The sequence below is a fragment of the Rhineura floridana genome, chromosome 9 (genome assembly GCF_030035675.1).
Source record: "Rhineura floridana isolate rRhiFlo1 chromosome 9, rRhiFlo1.hap2, whole genome shotgun sequence".
Taxonomy (NCBI): Eukaryota; Metazoa; Chordata; class Lepidosauria; order Squamata; family Rhineuridae; genus Rhineura; species Rhineura floridana.
In genome coordinates, this window is record NC_084488.1 from 24,970,252 (window position 1) to 24,987,503 (window position 17,252).

The 17,252-nt window shown below is 42.1% G+C and overlaps 1 protein-coding gene across 4 annotated transcripts in view; it reads right to left on the minus strand.

Annotated features, from left to right (window-relative positions):
• PDS5A (PDS5 cohesin associated factor A) overlaps window positions 1-10,274 on the minus strand; it is a 91,541-nt gene extending 81,267 nt beyond the window's left edge. For 2 of the 4 annotated variants that reach the window (XM_061583796.1, XM_061583795.1), the window contains exons 1-2: window positions 9,645-10,274; window positions 8,624-8,794 (exon numbers count right to left, since the gene is read on the minus strand). In XM_061583796.1, coding sequence (XP_061439780.1) covers window positions 8,624-8,794; window positions 9,645-9,671 — 198 coding nt within the window. In that variant the 5' untranslated portion in view covers window positions 9,672-10,274. The other 2 variants (XM_061583797.1, XM_061583798.1) reach the window with 2 other exon arrangements.
• Window positions 10,275-17,252: the final 6,978 nt, after the last annotated feature.

Here is a 17,252-nt window from a genome sequence, read left to right on the forward strand (position 1 = left end):
TCTAAAAGTATTTTCTTCAGGGCCAAAGAAATCACAGTATTCACAAACAAGAACCTTTTTAGAAGAATATGCACAAAAATATAATCAAGATGTTTTTACTCACAGACTAGTATTCTGTCCTGGTGAAAATGAGGCACCTGATGGCCATAATACAAACACAAATAACACCCCTCCCCCAAAAAAGATAGAACAATTACTTATGTCAACTTCCAAGTAAATCTGTCCAAGCAGCTTTCACACCATAATTCAGAGGAAGATTACATATACTCTGTTGTACTTGTCTGCGTTGCTCTTCTCCTAGAATGAGACTACCTAGAAGCCTGCTCCATAGCTGCCATTGTTCTGCACATCAATCTCTAACATAGAAATACTAAATAGTGATTTGTTGGTTATATGCATGATTCACATTTATTCTCCCAGTCTTATCTTTAAATTATTACACAGCCAGCAAACAGCAAGGACAGACAGGAAGCAAACCAGAGAGCAGTTACAGATGGGCATCTATATACTTACTAAGGAGCAGCTGCCAAAGCTTTGCATCTGGAACACCATCATGCCTAGCCCTGACTGTGTCCCAGCCACGGAGTCCTCAAAGGACAACCCAGACACCCCACAGATCAAGTGCTCCTTGGATTCAATGCTTAAGATCCCCTTGAGGAGTCTTACGGGTTGATACCTGATTAAGAACCCCCAGAACAGGCACAGGAGGAAGGGTTGTATTGTTCCTGACAGAGCTGGTTTGTAGCCTGTGTGTGCTCTTGGATCTATCTCTCACTAGAGGTCCAGGTAACCTCAGTGGCTAGGAGGGCCTTTTACCAGCTTCAGTTACATCAATTTCTGGACCCAGATAACTTGACCACTGTCATCCATGCACTGGTAACCTCCACAGCTGGATTACTGCAGTGTGTTCTATGTGGGACTGCCCTTGAAGTTGGTCCGGAAGCTATAGCTGATGCAAAATGTGGCAGCTTGACTGCTTACTGGGGCAGGATATCGCCAACATGTTTCCCCACTGTTGAAAGAACTGCACTGGCTACCAATTAGCTACTGGTTCAAGATGCTGGTTCTGGCATATAAAGCCCTATACAGCTTGGGACCAGGCTACCTGAAAGACTGTCTCACCCCTTATATACTCAGTTATTCATTGAGCTCTGCAGCTGAGGGCCTCTTGAAGATACCATATTATCAGGAGATCCATTCTGCACAATACAGGAATCAGGCCTTTACTGTTGTAGCACATAAACTTTGGAATTCTCTCCCCTTTAAGATTAGACAGGTGCCATCTCTGTTGTCTTTTCAAAACCTGCTTAAGACTTCCATCTTCCAACAAACCTTTTAAGTAGAAATCTTTCCCAGTCTGCATTTCTATTGAAATTGTTTTTAAGATTTTTTTTAATGCTTTTTGCTTGCCACTTTGGGCTCCTTCAACAGGAAGGGCAGGATATAAATGTAATTAAATAAATGGTCAGTGCCCCCCCCCGTCCTCAAGCATTAATGCCAAAGCTTCAGGTTCAAGCCAAAGAGCAACAATACAGTATACATGTACGGACCCAGAGTCATTCTTCTACTCATGAATGGGTGTCTACTCATGAGGAAACAATTCCTGATGCTCTTTCACTGCCAGCAGCTGTGGTTAGGGGGTGGTTTAGGAGGCTAGAGTGTATAAGGCCTCCCTCTTGAGACTTCTAGTTGCTGGAAACAACACAGGTCTCCAGCTCCTAGTTTCCCCTGCCTTGCTGTGTTGTACTTTGTATATGCTCCCTGTGATCTTCACCTTGGATAGTTGCCTGACTTTGTCTCTTGATCATGCTTGGATGTAGACTGATTCTCAGTGCTTAGCCTTGGTTTATTTCAACTGTGCTGTATCTACAACCCTGCCCTCACTGGTGAGTACTTTGGTGAAAGACTTGTATCTCCTGTAGGGCCCTTGGCTCCTGAGGGTATCTTGTGGAGTGTGTCAAACACATAATTTATAAGACCTGCAAAAAGTAAGCTTCCCTCTTGAACTCAACAATTTAAAAGCAATGTTTAATAAGTTAAATATCCTGGTAATCTATTGAACAATGTACCACTAAACAATCTCCTATGAAAATACAACATATCCCAACTTATTTAAATCATGTGTATGCACTTGATCATTCTTATTTTTTTTTCTCCTACACCCCCCCCCCCAAAAAAAAAGAGAGTCAGGGAAAGGATGTAGATAAGAATGCATGTCTGGAGATATCAGAGCCAGCATTCCATTAAGACAATATCATGTGGATAGACTGCACATACTGTAACACATGCGTCTGATGTACCCCAATGATCCTATGAGGAAAGGAATATCTGGGCTAAGAATTAACACGCACAAAATTCTATATTCTCTAAGATCAAACCTTCCTTGCAAAAGCCTTACCTCTTACAATTTAGAAGGAATCTTGTAGGATGGATGGAAAGGGAAGAAATAGGGCTTTGAGGTGGTACACCACTTGAAAGGCCAGTGCTCCACACCCTTCCACCAATGAACTTTTAAACTGTCAATGGCAGTCATCCTCACTCTAAAGAATTCCAGAGGCTGGAGTTGAGCTTCTGGAATGTGTGCCTCAGGATGTGCAGAGCATACTATCTCCACTTTAGGGCCAAACTAAGAGTGTATTTTTAATGAACAGGGTTTTTTTTAAAAAAAAAAAAACTACCAATACCAGCAGTAGGAGAAGGCCTGATTATTAGGACTGCAGCAGGAGAACAGGGAGATCTAGCCCATTCTTCTCTTGCTGTGATCCGACAGAAAAATTACTCCTCTGAAGGTGGTACAGTATTTGTAGGTTTCTGCAGGACATGCAGCTTCTATTCTGTAGTAAAACACCCTATCCTTCAATCTAGAAGTAGGCTACATGGTGCCCTCCAGATGCTGCTGGACTACAATTCCCATCATCCTTGGCCATTTGTCAGGGATAATGCAAGCTATAGTCCCAACAACATTTGGAGAGTGCCACATTACCTTCCCATCTTAAACATTCACAGAACTTTTGTAGAGGATTTCATGGATTCCATGTCTTTCTGCTCACTCCATGCATATAACCAAAAATTAGTACAGAACCTGACTTCATGGGAACTTTAACTCTCCCTCTCTCTTTTTTAATGCTAAATACCAGATTTTCATGGATATGGAGAAAAATCTCCAAGTTTATACTGAATTGTCCATATCCTATTTGTCTTAGTAGTGCCTCCTTCCACCTTCTCAAATCTGTCAGGCCCCAGCCAGGGGAGTCCTCTCATCAGAGGGAGCCCAGGAGGCACTGGTCTTGGACCCAGCCCTGTCTCAGGCTCCATCTCAGGGTAAGGAGCCAGGGTCCTGTGATGAGGCCCAGGAGGGGCCGTTGACACCCGGGTCAAGTTTGGCCTCTGATATAGAGGCTGAACAGCCCTGAGCCCAAGACAGAGGCATCGCCTCAAATGCCAAATGGAAACCCAGCCCATCCAGACGAGTGCCTGACCTCAGGCCCGGTCTTCTTGGGAGTAAAGGTCTGACTGCAGGGGATTAATGGCAGTCAGCTGAGGTTTGGGGTGTGGTTCAGCAGCTCCAGCATAAAAACCTCAGTGCTGCACTGGAAGAGCTGCTGGAACGTCTATACACCAGCTCTGTACCTGACCCGTCTGAAGACTGACTGTTGATGCCAGACACAACCTTGGACTACTCTGGACCTATTGGTCCTTGACCTGCGCTGCTTATGGACTGCTTCACTCCAGTCCCTGCACTGCTCTGAACCTTCTTTGTGTCTTTGTTGTTGTGGTAGATTCTGGACTCTGACTTCAGACTGCCCCTGGATACTGCCCCTGAGCTGCTCTCACTTGAGTTTTTTCTGAGAAGTCTCTTGCCTCTTTAGGAGCCTGGTGAGAACAGGACATAACCCTAGCCTTTTACTACTATATTATCAGTACTTTCAGTTGTACATAAACTCAAATACAACAAAAATGTTTTTATATATAAAAATCTCTATTGCTTTTTTAATATAACAAATTACAACAAATGTTGTACCAACATAATACTGAACTGCACTACTTTGTTTTTAGTTATGAATAATTAAGTTGAGTAGCCAACATTGCAAATGAGCCAGTCCCAGCACAAAATAAAAGAATCCCATCAATTGGAACATAACATTAAGCTCTGAGTTCTTTAGATAATGTTCTAAATAATTGATTATGAGCTGCTAATCAACTGTATTCAATATCATTATTTCCAGGTAGAAAGAGTGACAGTATTTGTAAGAATTCTCTCTTAATGAGAGCAATCAGCAATTACCAAAATACAGATGCTTTACAAACATGGTCTTCCACCCCTTAAGTCCCACAACCCTCTCTTAACTACAACCTGAAAAGATGGATTGATCCTAGTTTTTTTGTTTACCATGTATGATATGTGCATGTTCATATGTTTTAATGTGCATCCCTGATACACATTTCTTCTGTATCACACTACCATGTCTTTACAATACACACCTTTTCCCCTTGTGGCATCCTCATAAGTGATACTTCCTCTGTGCCATATAATTCACTTTAACCACTTCACTACAAAATGCATAAATTCCCCTTTTCCACATTTTCTAGCTTCTCATTGTTTGATTATTATATGTATTGTTGTATTTTGCTACTGTTTGATTATTTTTGTTTACCTTTGTTGGTTTGATTCTATCGTATTATTGTATTTATATATTCCTGATTGCTTTATTTTATGTACACCGCCCAGAGAGCCCTTGGGCTTAGGGCGGTATATAAATTAAATAAAATAAAATAAATAATAAATAAACTCTGTATCATCAATTAACAAGCTTTGCAGTATGCTTGCTTTTAGTAGCACACTTCACATAAAAATGTTTGTCTCCTGTGCCTTTTAGCACCACACATTTCCTGTACCACATATCTCCTTCCTCATGACTGCCTTTTTCTTTACTACAGTTCTTTCTGTCACCTTTCACAAGACTTGATTTAAGCCAGAAACCCTGGACCATGCAAAGTAACACTATAGGAGTGTATCTTTGATCATGTGCAGAAGGCATGTTCAACAGTAACCTACACCAACAGCATGGTAACTCCTTGTTTCAGTGCACTCCAATCACAATATAGTGGAAAAAAGGAAAGATTCCTGCTCAGTTATTAGTTTCACACCAGCTAATTGGTTTGTTAGCTTATCCCAAGGAAGGCAAAAACAGTTCCAGTGCTCTGTACCTAACAGTTATTTCTGCTTCCTCAAATCTCCATGAACTGTATTCCAATAAATTGTATTTGTTACCAATATCCTGCAGATGTGGAGAGAGTGGCAAAGGAGAGTTTTTGGCTGGAAGGGGAAGAAGATGTAACACTAGACAAAACTGTTTTCTACTGTTATGAGGTGGCACCCCTCCCCCAAATGCTTCAATGAAAATGGTTACCCCAGAGTTACTACCTACAAAAGGAATAGTAAGCTGCGGCAACTGTTTCATGACTAGTTCTCACCCACACTTATTTAAATTTGTGGAGAACTTGCATTTTCAGGTCACTGGCAGTGCGATGAGTACTAATCAGCATTGCTCAAAAGTATGTCAACTTATTTATGGCTGACTTAGAATTACAGTTCCTCAGCTCATGTCCCCATAGATCTCTTCTCTACCCAATACACACGGATATCATCTGGTCCCAAGGGCAGGATGACCTTGAAAAATGCTCCAGGATTTCAACAATTTTCACTCATCAACCTGACTGTGGACTATCCCATGCAGAATGTTTACCTTTGCAACACAACTGTGCAGCCACACTGGACATGTATGAACTGCCTTATAAAACAGAAACCCACTGGCCATTATATATATCTGCATGCTTCTAACTTCCACTGAAACTATGCCATTGTCTTTGATTATAGGAAGCCCACTTTTTATTACTACTTGGTAACAATTCACATAACAGATACAAACCCAGGGACCAGACTCTGCAACAAACCCTGATGCAAACTCTGTCCTCATATTCACTCTGGCAACACAGGGCCTAATAAAATCACCCAGAACATCAGGGGCTCATGCACCTGCTCATCTCCAACCAGCAATGATCTTCTCTTTTTTAAAAAATGTAGGACAAACTGCTAAGTTTCTTACACAGAATAAAAGGACAGAAATTTGTTATCAGAAGTGCTAACATTCAGAAAGCAGTGAAAGATCACTGCAATCTCAGGCTACTTCACCACTAACCTGAAAATTACCATTCTCCAACTAAGGAATTTCTAAAAGAGACTCCAATGTTAAATTACTGAATTATAACTCAAAAGAAGTTTGAATTTATCTATTTATGCTTGAATCAAGATGTTTCCTGGCCTATCACAGGTAGGAATTAAACTTAGCAAACCACAATTCTCCAAGCTCATATTTATTTATTACATTTATAACCCACATTTTCTCAAAGAAGCTCAAGGTGACGTAGATAGTTCTCCCTTTCATTATTTTATTGTCCCAACAATCTTGTGAGCAGGTTAGGCTGAGAGACTGCTGAGTGGAGACTTGAACCTAGTCCTCATCTAACACTTTACCACACTGGCTTTCCATTGTGTAATATGGAACTGCAGCTTTCTTTTGAGGGCAAAAGAAGAGGAAGGGGAGGGAAAGCAAGCAAGCCCAAGACCTGTTACGGCTCATTCCTAATTTAAATCATCATTTAGAATGTCTGTTGGCTGAACCTGGATATGTAGGAATCAAATCTCAAACTACCATTGATCTTGGCAAAGTGGACAAGGTAAGTCAGGCTATGAAATATCAGGATCACAGGCCCAGCAAAAAGAAGCTTGTGAAACAAAGACATTTTAGCAGGTTGCCAGGTAGAGGACTAGAACTTTAATCATAAGATAAAAATTATACAAGTAGCCAACATAGCATACCTCTGCAAGAAAGGACTTAGAAACTCTTTCACTTCACCAGAAAACTCCCTCACTGGTGCAAAATTAGAATGGAAACCAGATAACATACAGGAGGCACTACAAACCGCTGAAGAGTGGAAGAGGACCAATGCTAGTAGCAAGATGACACCAGTAACTAAAGTGTTCAACTACAATGTTAACAGAGGATAATGATAACCAATACCTACAATATGAATGGAAACCCAACTGTTGTTTTAAGCACAACAGTTTGCTCCAGCTTTGTAGACTACTATGTTATAACAAGACAGTTAGGACAAACCCATAGTTTCTTTGTTGAAATATACTTATTTGGATTTAATCAACAAACTGAAATCTACAAAATACATATTTCTCCATTCATGTAACCTGTAACTAGTGCCAAGATATTAATGTATCTTAGGACAGTTTGCCACAAACACTTATAACCTGCTTCATGTGCAGCTCTCTCAAAACTTCTCAGAATATGGGGCAAAGATTAACTGTGCAAAAAACAGTATACAGACAAAACTTTAAAAGATGGTGCCAAGCTGACATTTTGAAACATCCTGGCTTCATTCTAATGTAATAATAACTATAACACAGCCTTTGGATTCACATGGACTACAATCAAAATCCTCACCAGACAACTCAGCAAAGACAGATTTTACCATGATGACCTAAATATACACACACTGTTTTTCCAGCCTAGTGGCAATCTTTCACAGCAACTGTATAAAAACAGATTCTCAATATGAAAAAAAAAATCCATTCACAGCATGTTAAGGAAATTGATGCATTTCCCAGGCCCTGATTGCTTATTCCTGAAAGTTTCCCAGAGCTTGCAGGTCCAGTTGCCCAGACAATCAAACAAATGTATCTTTCTCTTCCCAGGGAAGGAGCTGCCTAGAGCATGTCCAGCTGTCTTGATAACCAAGACATATCCCTCCTCACTGGAGCTGACAGCACCACTGGACTGCATCTTGGTTGCCACTGGAACCGCTGCCTTACCACCACTCTACAGCAGCTCACCCAGGCTCCTCCCTTCAGCCTTACACTGAATGATTTCACCCTCTCTATAATGGGATATAGGCTTTTGCAGAAGACAGAAGCAGATCTTTCTGCCTTCTGTAAAAATAAGCAAAAATATATATATCCTTCCAAAAATGCACTGCAATTGATGGAAAACTTGGGGAAAAGCACATATCATAAATGACTCTGTAAAGAGATATGTGGAGCCCTGAATATGATCTGAGAGGATATATATTTAGTATATTTCCTTAGATATGACATTTATATAAAAACTTTCTAAACTTTTGTCCCATTGGTATCTTTAGAAAGTAGTGACTCTGTACAAGTACCTACTTTGGGAGCTAGAAATAATTTTATAACTGCTTATCAAATGAACAAAAAAATTAGAATTACCATAATGCTTTGTGTTTCAGTTGACCATAACCCGTATGTACAGTCTCACCTTTTTAGAGATATTTTCTACCAAGTTTAAAAATCATAAGCAATCCACCTCAAAATTTTACATTACCTTCCCACAACACTTTCGAAAATGAAAACAATACTGTAGACACATTAGCAAAACAGGCGTACGTATCTGAAGCTACAAAGTATGACAATAACACTCTAAAACCTTTTGCTTGTTCAAAGCCAATAAGATAAATAGGTAGGGAGGATTTTTTTTGAGGGGAAGAGAAAAATATGGTGAAGGGCAAATTAGAATAAAGAAAAAGCTCTTACCTTCAGACGTTTGACTACTTCATCGTTAGTTATTTTATCAGTGATTTCCTTAACTCCAGGAGGGTAGAAGATGATTTTGCCGTCGGCAGGAGGCTTTGGTTGGGCAGATGGGAAATCCATCCTAGTGCTGCTAGTTATAAAGTTTCCTTCTCCACAGTCCTCTACCGGCCTCTATCGGTCAGAAAACAAAAGTTCAGCGGAATAGAGACTTTCTAAACCTTTTTTTTCCTCTCCCATTTCTAAACCTTGATTCAAAAGAAGGCCTCTGTGTTTGTCGGCGAGGCCCCATGCCTTTCTCCCCTGCAAGTCGCAACCCGGGGTTGACCCGATTCCCCCACCAGCACCACCCAGCGCTCTCCCTCCAACTCCTTCCTTCTCCATCGCCCCCTTTCATTGGGCGGCCGCTCTAAGCCTAGCATGATTAGTTTTGCTGCCTCGCGGTTCACAATGAGATTTTAATCCAGACCAAACAAAAATTAAGAAGAAAGATCCCCTTCCCCTCAAAAAATAATCTCAAGAGAAGAGAAAGGAAAATCCTGGGCCACCGAAAGATTCCAAGACAGGCACTTCCACCACGACAGGAGGCGAGGCCTAAACTGTTAGGCCTCAAAACTATCAGGAGACACAGAAGCCAACAGGAGGGGAGGAGGAGACGGGTGGAATTCCAAAAACAACACCGTCCCAGCCGGCTACCTCCCCAAGTCAAATCTTAAGCTCTCCATCCAGGCAGGCCTTGCCTCTACCTCAGGGATGGAGGCCACACAGTCACCCCCTTCCCCCCAACGGAGGGCACAGGCCACTCTCCATCCACTTCATAGAGCTTTCTCTCAACTTCCAACCTCAGGACCCCTCCTCTAGCCCCCTCACTCAAGTTAATTCTCGACTCTTACAAAGAGATATTGCCACCTCCCCAAAACCTGCCACGCCAGCGGGAAGAAAGAGGGGGAGGACAGCAAACAGCAACAAGAGACCCGCACCCCAGGGGCCGCCTGCCTGCCTGCCTGCCCGCCCGCCTTTTTACCTCATGCAGCTCCGGAAGGTGCAGCATTGAGCGGCCTCCGGTAGTGGCTGTTATCGTGGAGGAAGGGAATGGAAACAGCTACCGCTACCGCTGTTACTCCGCCACCGCCGACTATGATCGGCGCCCTGGCTTTGCTACTCCCTTCCCCCAGTTGCTGCCTCAGTCCCGGCTGCTCAGGCTCTCGGGGAAGGCTCGGGCAGAGCGTGCGCCTCTCTCGGTTGCCTCGACACGGGGAAACAGTGCCGCTCCCCGGCTAGCCAAGGAAGAACAGTCCAGGAGGAGAGTCTTCCACGGACTCCCGAGAGCTGCCTCCTTTTTCCACGCTGCACGCCGGCGAAGGCTGAATGGGAGGGTGCCGCCCTACTTGCCGAGGTTCCATCCGGACGATGAGTTTTGCTCCTCGGGTCTCCCGAGCCACTCCCGGGAATTCATCATGTACTCCGGGACTGAGACAGACGGCACCGGTGACTTGCGGCTTGCTTGGCGCCAAAACCAGACGCTCCCGGGCAAGATAAAACTACCTACTGGTGAGTTAAAGGTTCCAGCGTTACAATCACTAATGTGATAAGATACCACCCTACCAGGATCAAACGCTTCTCTGGTTCCAACTCAGTGCAGTTTAACCGATGGGAAACATTATTATGTACTTTCGGTGGGTGAGGAACCTTTGGCCCGCAAGATGCTGTTGGACAACAGCTCCCATCAGCCGTGACCGTTGGCTATGCTAGCTGGGGCTGATGGGAGTTGTAGTTCAGCAGCATCGTGCGAGCCAGAGGTTCTCCACCCAAGATAGGTAAGTACGTGGTTACCACTAGAAATCGCCCTTTTTGAAGATGGGCATGCTAACAGGGTGTATGTTGAATATTTGACATTTTCTCTTCTGAAGCTGAAGCAAAGTCTTTAAGGCTGCAATTCTGTGTCTGGGGAGTATGGTCCATCTGTGGATGTATTTGAGTAAGCTCCTTCAGGATTCTGTTGCATAGTGTTCAAAATACTAAGGGTTGTATTCAGCTAAGTTCTACTCACAGTAGACCCATTGAAATTAATGAACCTAAGTTAGTCATGCCTATTAACTTCAATAGTAGAACTAGCATTAAATACCACTCTAAATTATAGGTTGTAACAAGCACCAGTCCTTCTCAAAGTAAACCCATTGAAATTAATGGACATGACTAACTTAGGTCTATAATTTTAATGAGTCTGTTCTGAGCATAAAATAGCTGAGTGCAACCCCATAGGTCCACTAGGAGAATAAAAGGTGTAATAAGCAAATTAATTATGTGGTGATACATTACTCATTAGTCTTAAGATGTGAAAAATTAACCCAGTATTCAAAGCCAATTGTTGTTGTTGTTATGTGCCTCCAAGTCGATTACGACTTATGGTGACCTTATGAATCAGTGACCTCCAAGAGCATCTGTCATGAACCACCCTGTTCAGATCTTGCAAGTTCAGGTCTGTGGCTTCCTTTATGGAATCAGTCCATCTTTTGTTTGGCCTTCCATTTTTCTGCTCCCTTTTGTTTTCCCCAGCGTTATTGTCTTTTCTAGTGAATCATGTCTTCTCATTGTGTGTCCAAAGTATGATAACCTCAGTGTCATCATTTTAGCTTCTAGTGATAGTTCTGGTTTAATTTGTTCTGACACCCAAGTATTTGTCTTTTTCACAGTCCATAGTATGCACAAAGCTCTCCTCCAACACCACATTTTAAAGGACTTGATTTTTCTCTTACCCACTTTTTTCACTGTCCAACTTTCACATCCATACATAGAAATCAGGAATACCATGGTCTGAATGATCCTGACTTTGGTGTTCAGTGATACATCTTTGCATTTGAGGACCTTTTCTAGTTCTCTCATAGCTGCCCTCCCCAGTCCTAGCCTTCTTCTGATTTCTTGACTATTGTCTCCATTTTGGTGAATGACTGTGCCAAGGTATTGATAACCTTGACAAGTTCAATGTCCTCATTGTCAACTTTAAAGTTACATAAATCTTCTGTTATCATTACTTTAGTCTTTTTGACGTTCAGCTGTAGTCCTGCTTTTGTGTTTTCCTCTTTAACTTGTCGGAAAGTCGCAATGCTGGGAACGGAGAGTACTGAGTGAGCTTATGTGTGTGTTTGAATCCTTGCTAAAGATTATACCTTACCTGCAAATTAGTCAGAGAGAGACTTTTAAGCTTTAAAATAAGAAATAACTACTTTATTCTGGAAGTACATGCTTGATAGGAAAGAGTCCTATATCTAGCTAACTAGCTAAGTTGGAACTGCAAACACTGAGCCCAGGGCTTGCCCTCATGCTTGGAGGAGAGGGAGAGATAAAGGAATATGTCTGCTCCCCTCTCAAGAGAAAGAAGGAGGGAAGGAACTGTGATCAACATCCTTTGCATATCAGTCTAGCAGGAAGGAAGAGACAGCAGGAGATCAAAGGACAGGTATAGCCTAGCAACCAAGAGGTCTCCTCTCTAGCTACCCTTTTTAACCCCATGCAGCCTCAACCCACAAGTTGGAGTTGAACCACGTATATTCCAACACCCCTTCTCAACGAGAACTTGGTTCATTCTACAAGGTGCATCTTGCCTCGTAGTTTTTGGTGTCGGTGTCGGACTTTGTCCAATGGTTTGGTCAAAGCATCAGCTGTCATCTCTTCTGTTGGACAGTAGGTCATCTCTAGAAGTCCTTTCTCCCTTATGTCCTTGAGGTAGTGGAACTTCACATCAATGTGCTTCATGCGAGAACTTTGCCCTTCTGACTCTGCAAGTCTTATGCAGGCTTGATTGTCCTCAAGTATTCTGATGGGCTCTGGTTCAGATATGCCCAAGTCTCCTAGAAGCTTGCGTAGCCACAGCATTTCCTTGCATGCCTCATCAGCTGATATGTACTCTGCCTCAGTAGATGAGTGTGCTAGTCTCTTGCTTTCGACTTGTCCAGCAGATAAGTGACTGCCCATAGTAGAACAAGTTTCCACTGGTTGACTTACGATCTTTGGTGTCTCCAGCCCAGTCAGCGTCAGCATATCCTAGAAGCTTAGGATCTTGAGTAGCTGATAGTTTTAGTTTTAGGTTTGCAGTGCCTTTCAGATATCTTGCCACTCTCTTGAATGCTTCCCAGTCTTTCTTGTTTGGCAAGCTGGTTTTTTCTGCATAGGTATCCCACTGCTACCGCCACGTCTGGTCTGGTTATTGTGCTGATGTATAGGAGTTTCCCTATAGCTTTTCTGTAGCTTTCATTGTCTTCCCAAGGTTGATTGTTCTGGTCTGGTTTCAAGTATCCTACTTCCATTGGTGTAGGTGCTGGATGTGCATTCTTCAGTCCTAGACTCTCAAGTACGTCTTGAATCTTTTGTTTTTGGTTTAGAAGAAAGGATCCATCGTCCTCTCTTTCAGTTTGTATTCCAAGGTAGTATATGATGCAGGGCTGTGGAGTCGGAGTCGTGGAGTTGGAAGCAATTTTGGGTGGAGTCAGAGTCAGTAGAAATGTACCGACTCCAGCTTCAAAATAAATTTTGATTGACAAATTTTTTAAAATATAAATTCAAAATGTCAAAGAAGCTTCCCATGAAGTCAGCTGTAGTTGAGCATTTCACCATAACTCAAGATGGAAAACATTTTGTGTGTCAGTGTATGACACAGGACCCAGATGAAGACAAATGCTGTGATGCCAAGATCAGCGCATATTCAGGCAGCGATAAAAATCCTCCTATGAGAGCTTCCAATTTAAAAAGACATTTACAGCCCTTTCCAGGGTTGTGGAGTTGGAAGCAATTTTGGGTGGAGTCGGAGTCGGACAGTAGAAAAATAGAGGAGTCGGAGTCGAAGGTTTCGTGTACCGACTCCACAGCCCTGATGTGATGTCGCCTAGACATTTCACTTCAACTTCCTTGCTTAGATTATTTACTAACTCTTGTTTGTATTGTGGATTCTCATAAGCCAGTAGTAAATCATCTACATAAATCAAAATATAAGTCCATTTCTTGTTTTTGAATCTGCTATACAGGCATTTGTCTGCTTCGCCCCTTTTATAGCCTTGTTTCAAGAGCATTTGGTTCAGTTTGTCATTCCATGCTCTTCCAGCTTTTATTTCTAGTTGCTCTACTTGCATCTTCTTGTTGGCAGCGACACTCAGGAGTGTCCTGATTGTTGTATGCTTGACTACAATTTCAGTATCTTTCCTCTGGCTCAGGAAGTTCATCAGCTCTTGCAAGGTAGGACAGTCTCAGTGGAGGTACACCTCTGTTGGTGCATTTAGAGCGTCTTGGTACAGGACTCTCTGCTGCCCCTTCTGGCTGTGCAGGTTCCCCTTCTTGCTCTGATTCCTCACTGTCCTCCAGTGCTGGCATGTTGCTGTAATCTGTAGTACTGTATAGTATTTCTACTTTATCTTCTTCACTGCCGTGGTCTTGGAGTGGTGCCCCTTCTGGTTGGAATGCACCTTGACCTTCATCAAAGTAGACAGCTCTTTGGATTTCAATCCTTTCTGTTTTGGGATTTAGGATTCTATATCCCTTTTGTTTTGAAGAATATCCAACAAAGATTCCTTCCTTTGTAGTGTTGTCCAATTTGGTTCTCTTCTGGTGTGGAATGTGACCGTACACTTTTGATCCAAACACCTTTAAATGAGCCAAACTGAGTATGCGTTCATACCACAATTTGAATGGAGTCTTGTTGCAATTCACATTTGTTAGTAAACGATTCTGTGGATAGGTGGCAGTATTCACTGCCTCTCCCCAATGTTTCTGTGGGAGATTGGCATCTTCTAGCATTGATCTCACCATCTCAATAAGGGTTCTGAATTTTGTCTCCAAGACTCCGTTCTGTTCTGGGTTGTGGGGTACAGTGGTCTGATGCTCAATCCCATGTTCACGCAGAAACTGCTGGGTAGCATGAGACATGTATTCCCCCCCGTTGTCAGAATGTAGAATCTGTGGCTTTCTCTGGAATGTAGTGGTCACCACTGCAATATATTCTTTGAGTTTCTGAAGCATTTGCCCCTTCTCTTTCAGCATATAGATTACAGTGAATCTTGAACAGTCATCAATAAAACTAACAATGTATCTATTTCCACCGTTTGAAGGAATTGGCATTTCACAAATGTCGCTGTGAATCAACTCTAGGGGGCGCTTAGTCTTCTTTTCACTCTGCTTAGGAAAACTCGGTCTTGTACCTCTAGCCTTCACACAACATGTACATCTCCCATTTTCTTGGCAGGGTTCAATTTTCATGCCTCTTACTAAATTATTCCTTTGAAGGGTATTAATCTTTGCAACGTCTTTATGCCCAAGCCTTCTATGCCATAGGTGCAAACATGACTTGCTACAGCAGTCCTCTACAACATTAGCTTCTGGACTTTGCTGATCAATTTCATACATTCCCTTTCTCTGAGTAGCTGCGCATATAATTACACCATCTTGAGAAATTGTGCAGGAATCTTGTTCAAATAGCACTGAACATTCTTTATTAGTTGCCTCACTGACTGAGATCAAATTACCGTATATTCCGGCATATAAGACGACTGGGCGTATAAGACGACCCCCAACTTTTCCAGTTAAAATATAGAGTTTGGGATATACTCGCCGTATAAGACTACCCCTGCTTAATCAAACAAAAAGCAGAGCTTTGCTTAACTCAAAATTTCTTCTCCCTTTGATAACCACATCTACACAGGTTCCACCTCCATACTCAAAATGAAACTGAGCCTGGAAGTATACAACAACCCCACACATACCTTGCTAATTCGATTATCAATGCCAGGATGTCTGTCTTATCGACTACTCTCCTGTTCCCCCACACACACACACACACACACCGGGCATCATGAAAGACCCAGTCCTGGGCTCAGAAAGAAAATAAATATCTGGTCCTCTTCAAAGTATTGATAAGCCTCTTGTTTTAATTGAAATAATAATTATAAATTCTTGTTCTTATCACTAATGGGAGTTAATTATCTTGCATATGCTGCTGTTGCTTCTATGGCTGTAACGGAGTGAGGTTAAAGATAAGTGAAATGCAAATAGGAAAAAAAAATACAGAAGGCAGTAACACTTTCCTAAATGTAATACCATACCAACCACAACAAGATTCCTATAAGGCAAAAAACTAAGCATCTCACAACCAGTCAGGATTCCTAACCAAAAACCAAAAATATGATAAATGAAGAAATATTTATATAAGCATAACTATCAAATATATTTATTATTTACACAAACTGTAAAGATATTTATAGTGCAATCCTAAATTTATTTATTCAGAAGCAAGTCCCAGCGTATTCAATGGGGCTTACTCAAACAGGGACAGAAATGCAACCTCAAGTGAAAAGCAACTTCATTCACACAACCCAAAATTCCGAATCATGCCACTTTACACTGTTTTGCAACTGTTTATACTTGTTTTTATGGTTATTGGATTTTAAATGGCTTTATTTCTTGTTGTGAGCTGCCTGGTTTCCAACCCTACCTCACAGGGGTGTTGGAAAGACTGATGTATAAATACATACAGCCCATATAATAGTTTATTGTCAAACCAATTGGTCATTGCAGAAAAATCAGTATTAGTTTTTTAAAAATCAGTATTAGTTTCCTACAGAATAAAAACTGCAATACCTAAGTAAGCCCTGCCTACTTGCTTTAAAATAGGACTGGGGGGGGGCAGAAAGAGAACACAAACACAATTCTTTTTTACATTCACTCCAAAGTCCCATTGATTTTCAGCACATTCATAATCATGTCTACTCAAAAGTAATTCCTACTGAATTCAATAGGATTTACTCTGGACATATGGGATTAGCACTGTTTTTACCCCCAGAAGCAACTATTGGGAAGGTTTTCAAAACACTGCCCAGGATCTGACTCCTACATACAACAGGGGGAAAAACTGAAATGTATATACCTACCCAATTTATGAGATTTTCAGATAAACAGGAGGGGAAATCACCATTTTCCGGCCTCGCAATGAGGTTTTGCAGACACTGCCACCAAACAAACACTTCACTGATTGGCTGAAATCCTAAACGGGCGGGGTTAAAGCTACGAAGTGCTATACAGTAGTTTAAAAAAAGATTTAACCGGGGGGGGGTGCCTGACGTTTTTATATATATCTCGAGAACCGCACCACCTAGAAACTTAATTTTTTTTTAAATGAAAGCTGAGAATCTGGGCCACCTAAGGGGCTAGCCGGGCGCCGGGTGGCATGCTTAGAATCTGGGTAAAACCCGGCTATCCGGGCAATATGGCAACCCTAATAAGACGACACCCGGCGTATAAGACGACCCCCGACTTTGGAGAAGATTTTCCAGGGTTAAAAAGTCGTCTTATACGCCAGAATATACGGTATTAGAAATTCCTGGGGTCCAGAGTGCATTCCTAAGGTAAATCTCTTTTGTACCGCTTGGCTTCTGGCAGACCAGCTTTGCATCCCCTCCCCCCCTTATGGGCACTTCCCGTGAGTCAGCAACCTTGACTGTGCCTCCACGTGGGGTTAGAGTTTCAAACAGGGTCTTTGCATTTATCAGATGAGCACTTGCACCTGAATCTACATAGACTTTATTATTATAACATTTTTCAACATGAGTTACTTGTACACTGTTGGCATCTTTCTTGTATGTCTTTTTAAATC